Here is a 16,178-nt window from a genome sequence, read left to right as displayed (position 1 = left end):
TCACTACACTACATCCCCCTACACACTGCACTACATCACTACACTACATGCCCCTATGCACTGCACTACATACCCTATATGCTACATCCCCTACACACTGCACTACATCACTACACTACATCCCCTACACACTGCACTACATCACTACACTACATCCCCTACACACTGCACTACATCACTACACTACATCCCCTACACACTGCACTACATCACTACACTACATGCCCCTATGCACTGCACTACATACCCTATATGCTACACTACATCCCTTTATATGCTACACCACATCAGTGCACTTCAGGCCCCTATGTACTGTACTGCACTACATCACTACACTACATGCCCCCCTATGCACTGCACTACATACCCTATATGCTACACGAAATCGCTACACTACATCCCTTTACTACATCCCTTTATATGCTACACCACATCAGTGCACTTCAGGTCCCTATGTACTGTACTGCAATAAATTACTACACTACATACCCTATATGGTACACTACATCACTACACTACATCCCCCTACACACTGCACTACATCACTACACTACATCCCCTACACACTGCACTACATCCCCCTACACACTGCACTACATACCCTATATGCTACATCCCCTACACACTGCACTACATCACTACACTACATCCCCTACACACTGCACTACATCACTACACTACATCCCCCTACACACTGCACTACATCACTACACTACATGCCCCTATGCACTGCACTACATACCCTATATGCTACATCCCCTACACACTGCACTACATCACTACACTACATCCCCTACACACTGCACTACATCACTACACTACATCCCCTACACACTGCACTACATCACTACACTACATGCCCCTATGCACTGCACTACATACCCTATATGCTACACGAAATCGCTACACTACATCCCTTTATATGCTACACCACATCAGTGCACTTCAGGTCCCTATGTACTGTACTGCAATAAATTACTACACTACATACCCTATATGGTACACTACATCACTGCACTACACCCCCCTACACACTGCACTACATCACTACACTACATCCCCTACACACTGCACTACATCCCCCTACACACTGCACTACATACCCTATATGCTACATCCCCTACACACTGCACTACATCACTACACTACATCCCCTACACACTGCACTACATACCCTATATCACTATACTACATGCACTACATCACTACACTACATGCCCCTATGCACTGCACTACATCACTACACTACATCCCCCTACACACTGCACTACATCCCCCTACACACTGCACTACATACCCTATATGCTACATCCCCTACACACTGCACTACATCACTACACTACATCCCCTACACACTGCACTACATACCCTATATCACTATACTACATGCACTACATCACTACACTACATGCCCCTATGCACTGCACTACATCACTACACTACATCCCCCTACACACTGCACTACATCCCCTACACACTGCACTACATCACTACACTACATGCCCCTATGCACTGCACTACATACCCTATATGCTACACGAAATCGCTACACTACATCCCTTTACTACATCCCTTTATATGCTACACCACATCAGTGCACTTCAGGTCCCTATGTACTGTACTGCAATAAATTACTACACTACATACCCTATATGGTACACTACATCACTGCACTACACCCCCCTATATGCTACACTGAATCCCCCCATCTGGGACGCAAAGCGGAGGTTGTTACTGCTAAAGGGAGCACAGTGCACTTTTGTAGCCTGTACGATGCACCGCACGCTGGTCGCAGCACTGCATGGCAAAAAAGAGAGTTTAAGGCAGTAGCTGACATAGGAGAGATCCCAGTTACTGGAGCTCACCTGCACAGCATCGGAGCCAGCTGCGGACAGACAGGTGGGTCAGATACATTGCCCTGGGAGCTGTCTCCTGTCTCTCTGGATCAGCACAGCACTGTCAGTAAAAAACAAAATAAAATAACTATGTATAGATTATAAGCTTGCGAGCAGGGCCTTCCTACCTCTATGACTGTTTGTTATTACCGAGTTTTGTTATATCATTTTATATCCAATTGTAAAGCGCAACTGAATTCGCTGCGCTATATTAAAAACTGTTAAATAAATAATTAATAAACCTGCTCCTCTGTAACTCTTTGGCGCCCCCTCAAATCCTGCACCCGGGGCACATGCCCCCTTAGCCCCCCCACCATTTACGACCTCTTTTGCTCTCAGGATAAGATAATAAGTATCTTTATCGTTTGTTTATGTCTTGTAATGCTAGTCCTCACATTTTTGCCGTAGGCAGTCTTCACAAGCGGCACAGATGTAATTCTGTAACAAGCCATTGTTGTTGTTCATAGTCTTAGTTTTCTCTTCTTATTTTGTTTGCAGCGGAAATATTACAGGCCAACGATAGCTTAACACAGGTCATCAATACATACCGACAATTGGTGACAGGGGAAGAAGTGAATGGAGAAGTGTCCTCTGGCAGCATACCAGGTAAGGTGGGACAGTCACTAGAAGCCTCTTCTGTGTGCAATGTTCTTGTTTTAATCTCTTGTGCATTCTCATCACTCAGCCAGCTCTTCTGCCTTGCTGGATCTCTCAGGACTGGACATGACTCCAACTGCCACCCCTTCCTACCCTTCTGTTCCATCACAGCCCTTACAGTACTCCACTATCCCTACCCAGGTCACCGCATCTGTGTCTCTGCTGGATGATGAGCTCATGTCTCTAGGTAAGGTAGAGTTTTATATCTACAATCGTATAGATAAATTGATGTTTTGTTACTTGGGAACATTAGGAGTAGTAAAGTATATAGTGCGGTGGCTAGTGAGGTATATAGTGCGGTGGCTAGTGAGGTATATAGTGCGGTGGCTAGTGAGGTACATAGTGCGGTGGCTAGTGAGGTATATAGTGCGGTGGCTAGTGAGGTATATAGTGCGGTGGCTAGTGAGGTATATAGTGCGGTGGCTAGTGAGGTATATAGTGTGGTGGCTAGTGAGGTACATAGTGCGGTGGCTAGTGAGGTATATAGTGCGGTGGCTAGTGGCTAGTGAGGTATATAGTGCGGTGGCTAGTGAGGTATATAGTGCGGTGGCTAGTGAGGTATATAGTGCGGTGGCTAGTGAGGTACATAGTGCGGTGGCTAGTGAGGTACATAGTGCGGTGGCTAGTGAGATACATAGTGCGGTGGCTAGTGAGGTACATAGTGCGGTGGCTAGTGAGGTACATAGTGCGGTGGCTAGTGAGGTACATAGTGCGGTGGCTAGTGAAGTACATAGTGCGGTGGCTAGTGAGGTATATAGTGTGGTGGCTAGTGAGGTATATAGTGCGGTGGCTAGTGAGGTATATAGTGCGGTGGCTAGTGAGGTATATAGTGCGGTGGCTAGTGAGGTATATAGTGCGGTGGCTAGTGAGGTACATAGTGCGGTGGCTAGTGAGGTACATAGTGCGGTGGCTAGTGAGGTACATAGTGCGGTGGCTAGTGAGGTACATAGTGCGGTGGCTAGTGAAGTATATAGTGCGGTGGCTAGTGAAGTATATAGTGCGGTGGCTAGTGAAGTATATAGAGCGGTGGCTAGTGAAGTATATAGTGTAGTGGCTAATGCCTGTACACTCTATGCTGCATTGTATGCTACCTTGTAGGTGGCACTGTCACTGCCGACACATATAGTGACCAGAGTCCGTGTGCTTCCCTCATTCATTGGGCCTGCACCGAAGACGTGACATTAAGGTAAATAGGCGTCCAAGTTAATAGCCCTCTAGAGTGGACACCGCAGCCAGCAACAGAAGAACCGTAGCTTCGCGCCTCACACACAGGGAATACGTATGGGGGAGCTTTGTTTTCTAGTGCGCTTCACTGTCTGTCTTTCGTGGCTGCCATTTTTCTGTGTCTGGTATTTAAAGTAAATTTTGCTTGCTCCTGCTGTCATTCCAAATTGCAGTGTAGCCATCTTGGAGCAGATACCATGTGACAGCATATGAGACAGAGAGTCAGTCTCTTTGCTGTCCTGTGAGTGCACCCACTGAGACAGCAGTGCCAGCCTGGGCCAGACTATCATCAAGCAGCTCACCGCACACCCAAAGGAGCTGAGCAGTGATTTAAAATCCTCTTACATGGGACCCAGTGGGAGCAACATTTCTCCTCTTGGGTCTTTGACAGGGGTCTTTCCACGTATTCTCCAGCTTCTCCAAGGATCTGATTCAGGTGTACACTTACTTGGTATGGGTTGGGACAACTGTCACCATGTCTAGACATTCTCCAGCTCTCAGGAGGTAACATGGTGGAAGGATCTGACCCTAATGGTTCTTTTGTGTTCTGTTGAGAATTAAAAAAAATAAACTGTGAGTAAATGATTATGAAGAAACATGAAGACTGAATGCGTGCTTGCACATTCTAGACTGGGAATCCTCAGATCTGCCTTTCTGTCTCATCATTTTCAGTTTCAGGCCCTACCCTTCAGCAGTGACCACAATATGGCTACACCTTGACCGTGCTGCGGGCTCATGTGTAGGAGTTAGCCCAGAGATTACAATCTCAGAATTAGATTGTCATCTTCAAGAAATTCAACTTAACTCATCAGCAGATGATCCACTGGGGCTTCTATTTGACACCTGCGACCAGAGCGTATTTTTATCAGGGTCCAAAAGTCTCTTGCTTTGGGGATTTGTTATGTCTTTTTTGGGTCACTGGTGTTTCACCTTTGAGGTGGTGTATTTTGCCCAGTTGTACTACTTTTGAAATTATACAAAGTTCACCAGGACGTGAACAACCAACAATGCAGATCTATGACTACACTGGTGGCTGAGCGCCAGGAACCTCAACAAGACGGCCACCAATTTTCCATTTGGGGCTGGACAGTAGCTTTTGAGGTTGGAGGGCAATTCAGTCCCATTTACAGGGTCTTTGGACTTCCGAGGTGTCTAAACTCCTGATAAATGCTACAGTGAGGTTTTCAAAGCATTAGTAAGCAGAGTAATAGAGTAATCCTGGCCACCAGGATCTTGAGTTGAGCAGAGCAAATTCCACAATGGTTTTCATCCCTGGAGTAGGAAACTGGAGAGCAGATTTTCTTAGCAAACAGACCCTTCACTCCACAACGTTGTCCCTTTAGGCATAGTCTTCCAGCAAATTGCAGACAGGTGGGGCAGTCAGATGCTGACATGTTACATTCATGTGATTCTGTTTTCCATAAACTGGCTAAGAAAGGTACCCAGACATTATCATCATGGCACAGGGCCTAGCCTGGCACATGCTTCTAAGACCAGATCTGTCATTCATCAGCGTTTACTTTGGCTACCTTTAAATCCACGGCCCTTAGATCTATATAACATTCTGACAGTGGGATGTAGTCCATGCTCAGTGCTTTGAAGACTTTCTCAGACAATAATTTCTACAGGGTTTGAGGTATCTACCTTGGCTGGTGTGAAGCTATTGTGGTTTCCAGCATCTGCTCACTTGGGCTGATTGCAGCTATTTGTGCAGGACGGTTTGGAAGGTGGTCTACACTTTAGCTCTTTGAATGCTCAGATCTCTGCTCTCTGTTTTCTGTCTTAACCTGAAGTGCAGAGCGTCTTACAGGTAGTGGTGCATGTGCAGCCTTGATCCATCTCCTCCAACAGCTTTTTGGCATCTCACCCTGGCAGAATCCTCTTCCACGAAGACAGGATTGTTTTTAGAATGGAACGTTCTTTTTGGCCCAAGGGTGGACTCCATGGTCCATTTTAATAAGGGTCTGTTGATCCTGTCCTTAGATAAGTCTCATGAGTAAGAAAGCTCTCTTCACTGGATTTTGTAATGGTACTACAGGACCCATAATTGCACAGGACAGATTTGTCTTTTATGATGTCCCCAAGAGGCTGGCTAGTGTGGAAACGGATGATTGCCTGGAGTCTGACAGCTTGTTCCACCAGATGGGAGTGTGCATCTTGGGTGTATGTCATGATGACTTTGCTGGTAGCCTCCTGGTCTTTTGCCTCCAAATATGTTCATTTTGAAAATTAAATTCTTTTCCCTGAATCTTATGAGGAAACTAGATACTCGACATTGTTGCTTTGTTCGTGTTTCTGTTCTTGTTCATTGTTTTGCTGCTGTTCTCATTACAGAAATCCATTTTTCTTTCTCTACTTTCATATGGCTTTGCTAGTAAATACTACAGTTCACAGTCCTCAAATGGGGAGAGGAGCTTGAGCTCTAGTTGGTATATGTGTTAATGCCCCTGCACTCTGTAACCCGCTGTAGCCAGTGTCCGCATAAGACTTGAAGGAAACAATTAAACAGAAGCACAAAAATCCATTTGACGTGGCTTCCGTCCACTTCATTCCTCTAGTGCACCATTGTCATATTGTCTGTTACAGCCTTCTAACCTTCTTTAGCCACTTGCCTGGCATGGTTGCATCGCTTGCGAACACACCAGCAAATGTCTTATCTGATCCGGTTGCAAGCGATGCGAACAGCCAGATACACAGAGTAGGTGGCTGCAGGAAGAGAATCCCCCTGATCGTTCAGCACAGCAGGACCCCTCCATTCAGCGGCTGCGGACATTAGCAGCCATTGAGAAAATGTACATTAACCACAGCCCCCCAGTGTGTGCTGAGCAGCCGCTGGGAAAATAAAAGTTGCAATGTTACAGATGGGGCTGAAAGTTTTTAAAAATATATATATTTTTTTTTTAAGAAAATTGTTTTACATCTGGACATGTTCTTCACTAAAAAAAAAAATACAAAATGACAATTTCTAAATGGTTTTTAGAAAAAAAATTGCCAGTTAAAAGGCAATACGCTGTAACATTTAGCTAAACTTTTACTGCAGCAAATTAAGTGTAAATGAACAGATCATAGATAAAAAAAAACATCCGGGATATGGGAACTTTAAAGAGAGCTTAAACACAGAGTACAATGTGACCGCAGCGTATAATGATGCCTGCATATACAGTGGCTATGTCACATGGAGCCAGCATCATATAGTAAGCTTTAGTTTGATTGTAACGATGCACCACAGGTGTTCCCTCATATCTAGACTCAGTGCGCCATAACGTGAGACGCCAGATCCAGTTCGGCTCTGCTACTGCGGATTGACTTTTTTGCATTTTTTTACACAAGAATGTGTCTTAGTCACAATGCAATGCAACTTGAGCTGGCCATACACCTAAAGAATTATTCTCCAATCTGGCTAATTGGAACGAAATTCTGGTAATGTATGGCAGCAAATGACGACAATTGGCCATTTGCTCCGAAATGCCAGAAAACTAACAAAAACAGTCGTCCAGACATATTGTTTAGATCAAATGGATTTAACCAATTTGTTTGATTGACCATTTTCACTGTTTTTCAGTTTTTGGGAGTAAATGGTCAATGTAATTTGCTCCCATACATGATCAGATTTTCATTCCAACCAGCCAGATCGGACAATAAATCTTTAGGTGTATGGCCGCTGAAGATGCACCAGGAGGATGCTGATTCATTTTATCTTTGTGCGACTGAGTCTGTATATGAAGCACAGCAGAAACCATGGTCGCTGCTTTATATCACGTTGTGTACAGATTCAGAGTCAGCCACACACAGATATACAAGTGTCGCATATCAAATCACTGAGCAGGGTCTCTTTAAGTGTACTACTCTCGTTGCTACTAGGTACAAAAGATACAAAAAAGAAGACGCTAGAGTCGTAAAGGTTCTGGCGCGCTTAGAGGGGCTGTTTGGCGCAACTGTAGGAATAATCTTTGAGGAAACATCTGTATCTGCTGTTTTATTTGTACTTGGGTCTTTTACGTTATTACAATTGTGCTTTTAGAAACAAAATGTTTTTAGGTAATACAGCAGGTTGATTTCTATACAATCATCAGGACAATAACAGTTAATATAAGATGTAGTGAAATAATGAAAGTATTCCTAATAATACTGTAACTAAACATTATCATCATTATTTATCATGTTTTATAGTATTACATAAATTTCAGATTAGATTTGGCTTTTGTCAGTGTGTCCTCCTTTGGCGTGTGTCACTGCTTCACACAATTTGGGAATCTGAGACACCAACTTTTCTAAAGTTTCCTAAGTTCTGGCTTTCCAGGCCTCGTTCAGACATTCCCAGAAGTCTTTACTATTTGTCATTACACAAACTTTTCTGTGTAACTCATCCCAGAGTTTCCTAATGGGGTTGATCAGGTGACCGAGGCGGCCATGTCATCATCTCTAGAACTTTCTGCTTTTCGGATAATTGATACACAGTTTAGATAGTGTTCCTGCCAGGATGCGGGCAGGGCGCAGAGGAACAGGGGCAAGTATGGTCCCGCATGCCTTCGAAAAAGGGGAAGAATCCCTGCAGGCGTCATTATAGGGGGTGGTGCGGCCCAGGCAGTGTCAGCATCATTAATGGGGACCTGCCTGGCGGTTACGGAGGTGCTGGGCTTCCCCTAAGCTCTCCCTTTTATACGGCACTGGGCAGGAGAGAACCAGCCTCGCTTGAACACTATTTTAGAGTTGTGCGTTGGGTTGTTATCTTGTTGCAGGTTGAACCCCTTTCCAATATTTTGAGTTCCACTTGGTACAGCGTGATGTACTAAAATACTGTGGTATTGTTTCTTATCCATAAGTGATGTTATGTGAACTAAATTTCCAACCTTCCTCCACCAAAACCATATTTACGTGTATGTCTTACACCGTTATCGAACATCTCTTCTCCTACATTATTCCAGCATACTGACGTTTTTTCTGATGTACCCCTGGGTCATCCAGAATGTTTTTTTAGTCACGTTTGTACATGTTTCTTTGTATCGAGCTAATGTATATGTTACACAAGACCGTGGAATTTTACATTTTTTAGCAATTTGTCGATGAGTATAGCCTTCTTCAGGAGGAGTTTAAATGTTGGAACGCAATTCAAGTGAATATTTGTGTCTGTTCTTCATTTTGAAAAAGTTATGGTTATCAATTTTAACACTGTACAAAAGGAAATTAAAATAAAGCAAGATATAAATATTCAATTGTTAAAAATATATTTTATATAAAAAATATTATTGAATAAAATTAATCAACATTCATACCAGATTTATTAATGACCAGCTCTAAATTACGTACTTTAGCATATCAATAAACTCATGGGACTGTAATCAAAATAAAATATATGCTTGTATTTACAAATAATCTGGTAAATTAAGCATAGTACATTTGGAGTAAAGTCCTAAAGCCTTGTTTCTAATCATAATGATTTTAGGGAGCAATTAAAGTTGATATTCATTATGATAGAGCGATATAAGTAAACATATAAGCTTTTGCACGCTAGTGTAGATAAATAAATTAGACCTGTATAATATTATGTGAGCCATTCCATGAAAATGAGTAAAAATGTCCCATACGTGACACTGTAAAAATCTGTAGTTGCTTATCTTTTGACAAGTTAAAGTATAACTCTGTCTCATGAAAAAAAATAACACAGGCTCTTATTTTAGAATTCAGAATTATAAAGTAGATGTTTCCTTTACAAAACGGTTGTAGATTTGGCTTGTCTGGTACGTGACAACTACATTTCTCTTGCGGCAAGGCTGGAGGACACTGGACCATGGGATTGCAGGTGGGGTTGGAGTTGGCACTTAAAAATATACCTTTAAAACAGAGCTCTTTTCCCCTGCAACCCCAGAATGCCATTTTCTTTTTAATCCACTAGGGGTCACTGGAGTACTCTTGGGATATGGATGGACGTTAGCAGGGATAGGCACATTTCAATATTTAAATTAGTAACCCTCCATACTCCCAAGGTACCTCAGTGTTTTTTCTGTGCCTCAGCCGGGAAGGCACACGTGGAGGATTCTCCAGTGTTTACTTCTTTTTTTTTGTACAAGATTTTTCTTTTTACACTCAATCCCTTCCCATCTTACTAAGAGGCATGGGTCCAGGATTGTGGAGGCTGCAGACTGCAGCACTTGGCTTGTCGGCGCTCAGGAGTGGAGCCCCGCCATACACCAGAATCAGCAGTAGCTGATTCCACCCTCAGGATGCATCGAGGAGCTGGACAGAGCTTGCTGAGAGAATCCCTGTCATAGCCTCCACTACTATCAGGTAATGAGTGGGCAGGCAGCTCACACTGCTGCCGCTCACTTGCTTTGTGTTACTGGGGAAACGGGGTGGTCAGCTCACACTGCCGCCCTGCCATGTAAGGGGACTTTACCGTTTTTTTTTGGGGGGGGGGGGTTATTATTTTATTACAAATGACCGTGCTGTGTTGCCCAGCCGTGGACTGCCCACAGCCACCGCTGGGCACCTGCCACGCTCCCCACCTCCCTCCCGCGGTTAGCTTCCGTTAACCGCTACCCACCACCCGCCAAAGGCTCCCTACCTAGGACAGCTTCTAAGCTGCCGCAGCCCTGTCTTCACTCGGACTGCGGACAGCTCTCACTGCTGCCGTGGTCCGCCAGCATCAGCTGCGATGCTGCAGGGGGGAGATCACAGGAGGGGGGGAGTTTATGCCCGCAGCAGTGCCACGGGTTATAGAGGCGCACAGAATCTAAGTGTTTTAATGCAGCACATGCATACCTTGCTATCAGGCTATTAAGCCTGTGTTACACTTTATATGTATGCAATGTATATACAAGTGTGTGTATGTGTATATATATATATATATATATATATGGGCTAATCTGTACTGTGATTAGTCTAACAGGACAAAAGACAATGTTGTTTTGTTATACATAGGCATTATGTATAGGGTAAAGAACATGGCTGGACGCCAGTTCAACACTACTTCCTGGTTCTACTTGCAGGAAGTTTGGTGCCGGTACTACAACACTCAGCCACTGGAGGAGCAGGGATGTTAGTAGGAATTAAGTACAGCATATATTTAACAGATTTTAGTGAGTCCCACATGCACTGCACTTCGGGCTTATACACACTTTAGTTAAAATTTTACTGAGTCGTGGGACTTGTCTGTCTTTTTCTACTTGTCTGTCGGTGTGCATAATGAGTAAAGCTAATGCAAAATAAAAAAAGCAGCTTAGCTGCAAGGTCTGTGAGAGTGTGTTACCTGATCGAACTACCACTTGTACATACGGGTACAAATACAAACATTACCCTGATCCACCTTGGACGATGATGGCAGGTGTGATGACTGGCTTACAATCCGAGTTGGCTGCTGCGCGTAAGGAGCATGAGACGGCTAGATATGAGGCTAGGTTGATACCGTCTCAGCTGCTGGAGTGGGCTCAGGAGATGTCAAGGACTTTGCAAGGTTTACAGCAGTCCAGGTCTAGAGCAAATCTGAAAAGTAGTCATCGGTGGTCTCATAACCTATCGGTGTCAGCTGTGTTGCATTCTGACGATTCCATGCCAGACCTGTTATTTCAGGAGGAACATAAGGAATGTGAATTGGGCCAGGAGTCAGATAGTGAGGTTACTGATAGCCCGGCCATTGATAATCTCATCAGGGCAGTACGTCAGGTTTTGAATTTTACTGAGACTGAAGAACCTCTTTCAATGTTTAGGTTTTATTTGAAAAAAAAAAAAAAAAACACAGAGCACTTGTGTGTTTTCCTTATTCAGATTCTATTAATAAGCAGTTAACAGAAGCATGGAAGAATCCGGATAAACGGTTTATATGCCTAGACGGTTTCTGTCTAGCTACACATTCCCAGAGTCTATGACTACGAAATGGGAAACTCCACTGGCGGTGGATTGCTCGGTGTCAAAACTTTCTAAGGGTCGTATTCAATAGCTGTCGGAAAGATGGCAGCTTCTGTCAGATTTCCGTCGGAAGGGGTTTCGACCTATTCAAAGAGGGCACTTTTTTTCCGACAAGTCGGAAATTCCCGACTTGTCGGAAAACACGTGGATCGGTGGAATAGGCGCCGATCTACGTGCTTTTGTGGGAAACGGGGCCAAATCCTACGGGATTTGGCCCCCTTTCCGACAATCTCAATCCGACTTTAAAAAAGTCGGATTGAGCAGGGCGTGCCTCTGGCCAGGCTCCTTACTTCCGGCAGCGCCTCTCCCCGCCGCCACTTACATCCCCCCCCCCTATCCGTCAGCTGCCACAGTCAGTCCCCCTCACCGCCGCTGTCAGCGTACAGGGGGATAGGTGTCATCTGGGGGGTCCTCCCGCTACCTGATGAAGGGCAGCTGCTACAGGCCCGGGGAGGAAGAGCCATGCTGCTGATTAAGGGCTGCTGCTCCGGGCCGGCGGGGTGGGGAGCAGCCGCAGCAGCGGGGATCGGGGTGAACAGCAGTGGCCAAATCTGACAGTCGGATTTGAGAGCATATTGAATAGCTCATTGTCGGATCCTTTCCGACAATGCCAGTCTCAGAGGTTGGGGAGTAGTGGTCCTACATTGTCAGCTTCAGGGTCTATGGTCAGACCGAGAAATATTACTATCAATAAATGTCCTGGAACTCAGGGCAAATTACAACGCGCTGCGACAGGCAGTGCACATGCTCCAGTCTCAGACTGTCCAGGTTCAGTCAGACAACGTGACGACAGTCGCATACATCAACAAACAAGGAGGAACTCGAAGTCGCATGGCCATGCGAGAAGTTGTTGAATCCTGAATTGGGCAGAGCATCACCAAGTGATATAATCAGCAGTGTTCATTCCAGGAGTGGACAACTGGGAGGCAGATTATCTCAGTCATGAGGCTTTTCATCCAGGAGAATGGGCGTTAAATCCAGAAGTGTACCAGATGTCTGTCCAGCGGTGGAGTTACCCACAGGGGGATCTAATGGCATCTCGCCAAAATCATCAGACAGTATGTGTCCAGAACAAGAGATCCAAGGGCAGTGGCAGTGGATGATTTAACAGTAGTGTGGCCGTACAGCCTCGTGTATCTATTTCCACCGTTTCTGCTGCTTCCTCGGTTGCTAAAGCGGATCAAACGAGAGTCCACGACAGTCATACTAGTGGCGCCTCATTGGCCTTGCAGAGTGTGGTTCTCGGATCTCCGTGGTCTACTCGCAGACGATCCGTGCCCGCTCCCACTACGTCCAGACCTGCTACAACAGGGTCCGTTCCTTTACCCCGATTTAGCACGGCTCCGTTTGACGGGGTGGCTGTTGAGACCGCTCTCTTGAGATGATAGGGTATTCCAGAGTCTGTTACACTAACCATGTTACGTGCTAGGAAGCCAGTTACAGCAGCTCATTATCACAGGATTTGGCGAGCTTATATATAGGGTATCAAGTTATCCCGTCTTTTTCTGTTTTTACAGACTGGGTTAGATGGAGGACTACGGTTATCTACACTAAAGGTGCAGGTCTCTGCCTTGTCTATTTTCTTTCAGCAGCGTTTGGCTCTTTTGCCAACAGTTCACACTTTCCTGCAAAGTGTCCTCAGAGTACAACCTCCAGTTATACCACCTACAGCGCCATGGGACTTGAATCAGGTTTTAGATTTTTACAGACTTCAATTTTTGAACCCTTACAACACTTGGGTGTTAAGTTTCTATCTTGGAAAAAGATGTTTACAGCAGAATACAGGCTCCCTTTTTTTATCTCCATTCTACACACCGTACCACGGATGTAGCTCCGCCCTGGGTTCTTTTCCATCCAATCAGGATATCTTACAAAATATAAAATAAATAAATTACATTTTGAAAGGAGATAACGACTGCAGGAAACAATTTCTTCCTTCCTGTCACAGACAACGTTTGGTGTAGTTTAAACATAAATCTGCAGCCCAGGAAATCTTATATCAGATTGTCTTTACACCAAGCTACTGGCACGACGACCTAGTCTCGATTCATAAAACCCAATGTGATTTAGCACCCTACTGATCACACAGACTCAAAGTATCTATATAGTTTATACAGGTGTGTGTAACAAACGGTACAGGAAAGCAACTTATACAAGGTATACACATTGTTTCCCCGCCCATTCACATACCTGTAGCGAATATACAGGAAATCATCGAAAACAAACTGGTTTCCCCAAAAGCACAGACACACCAGAGACCCCCTAGGGGCCATTTCTCAGGAGGTGCTAGCACAGGAAGCTCAGTTCTCATCTCATGACGGTCAGCGCAATGGGGGGGGGGGGGGGGGGGGGGGGGACGCTCATTCTACCCAGCGGTGAAATGAGCGATCTAATGCGGGCCAATCTAGAGTCAGTGATAGCGACGCGCAGGGTGACGCATTGCTATCGCTATGGGGCATACACACGGAGCGATTTGTGCTTCTAGTCTGCTTAGAATTTAAGCACACATCACTACGTGTGTACCCCCCATTCCACCTTCTCATAGGATGTGCAGAACCCAAGCACATTACCTGCTGAGCATGATCACACTAGGAGGTCACCTAGCATATCACTACGTGTGTACCCCCCATTCCACCTTCTCATAGGATGTGCAGAACCCGAGCACATTACCTGCTGAGCCTGATCACACTAGAAGGTCACCTAGCACATCACTACGTGTGTACCCCCCATTCCACCTTCTCACAGGATGTGCAGAACCTCAGCACATTACCTGCTGAGCCTGATCACACTAGGAGGTCACCTAGCACATCACTACGTCTTTACCCCCCATTCCACCTTCTCACAGGATGTGCAGAACCCGAGCACATTACCTGCTGAGCCTGATCACACTAGGTGGTCACCTAGCACATCACTATGTGTGTACCCCCCATTCCACCTTCTCACAGGATGTGCAGAACCCGAGCACATTACCTGCTGATCCTGATCACACTAGGAGGTCACCAAGCACATCACTACGTGTGTACCCCCATTCCACCTTCTCACAGGATGTGCAGAACCCCAGCACATTACCTGCTGAGCCTGATCACACTAGGAGGTCACCTAGCATATCACTACATGTGTACCCCCCATTCCACCTTCTCACAGGATGTGCAGAACCCGAGCACATTACCTGCTGAGCCTGATCACACTAGGAGGTCACCTAGCACATCACTACTTGTGTACCCCCCATTCCACCTTCTCACAGGATGTGCAGAACCCGAGCACATTACCTGCTGAGCCTGATCACACTAGGAGGTCACCAAGCACATCACTACGTGTGTACCCCCCATTCCACCTTCTCACAGGATGTGCAGAACCCGAGCACATTACCTGCTGAGCCTGATCACACTAGGAGGTCACCTAGCATATCACTACGTGTGTACCCCCCATTCCACCTTCTCAGAGGATGTGCAGAACCCGAGCACATTACCTGCTGAGCCTGATCAGACTAGGAGGTCACCTAGCATATCACTACGTGTGTACCCCCCATTCCACCTTCTCAGAGGATGTGCAGAACCCGAGCACATTACCTGCTGAGCCTGATCACACTAGTAGGTCACCTAGCACATCACTACGTGTGTACCCCCCATTCCACCTTCTCACAGGGTGTGCAGAACCCGAGCACATTACCTGCTGAGCATGATCACACTAGGAGGTCACCTAGCACATCACTACATGTGTACCCCCCATTCCACCTTCTCACAGGATGTGCAGAACCCAAGCACATTACCTGCTGAGCCTGATCACACTAGTAGGTCACCTAGCACATCACTACGTGTGTACCCCCCATTCCACCTTCTCACAGGATGTGCAGAACCCGAGCACATTACCTGCTGAGCATGATCACACTAGGAGGTCACCTAGCACATCACTACGTGTGTACCCCCCATTCCACATTCTCACAGGGTGTGCAGAACCCGAGCACATTACCTGCTGAGCATGATCACACTAGGAGGTCACCTAGCATATCACTACATGTGTACCCCCCATTCCACCTTCTCACAGGATGTGCAGAACCCGAGCACATTACCTGCTGAGCCTGATCACACTAGGATGTCACCTAGCACATCACTACGTGTGTACCCCCCATTCCACCTTCTCACAGGATGTGCAGAACCCGAGCACATAACCTGCTGAGCCTGATCACACTAGGAGGTCACCTAGCACATCACTACATGTGTACCCCCCATTCCACATTCTCACAGGGTGTGCAGAACCCGAGCACATTACCTGCTGAGCATGATCACACTAGGAGGTCACCTAGCACATCACTACGTGTGTACCCCCCATTCCACCTTCTCACAGGATGTGCAGAACCCGAGCACATTACCTGCTGAGCCTGATCACACTAGGATGTCACCTAGCACATCACTACTTGTGTACCCCTCATTCCACCTTCTCACAGGATGTGCAGAACCCGAGCACATAACCTGCTGAGCCTGATCACACTAGGAGGTCACC

The 16,178-nt window shown here is 45.9% G+C and overlaps 1 protein-coding gene across 1 annotated transcript in view; it reads left to right on the top strand.

Annotated features, from left to right (window-relative positions):
* Window positions 1-16,178, top strand: part of GGA1 (golgi associated, gamma adaptin ear containing, ARF binding protein 1) — a 329,846-nt gene that overhangs the window by 190,213 nt on the left and 123,455 nt on the right. Inside the window, exons 9-10 of the mRNA XM_063941459.1 lie at window positions 2,394-2,501; window positions 2,581-2,739. Of these exons, the coding sequence (XP_063797529.1) occupies window positions 2,394-2,501; window positions 2,581-2,739 (267 nt within the window). The remainder of the gene's footprint in view (window positions 1-2,393; window positions 2,502-2,580; window positions 2,740-16,178) is intronic.

This window comes from Pseudophryne corroboree, chromosome 9 (assembly GCF_028390025.1).
Source record: "Pseudophryne corroboree isolate aPseCor3 chromosome 9, aPseCor3.hap2, whole genome shotgun sequence".
Lineage (NCBI taxonomy): Eukaryota > Metazoa > Chordata > Amphibia > Anura > Myobatrachidae > Pseudophryne > Pseudophryne corroboree.
Note: the sequence above shows the minus strand (reverse complement) of the source record. Positions and strands in the feature narration are given on the sequence as shown.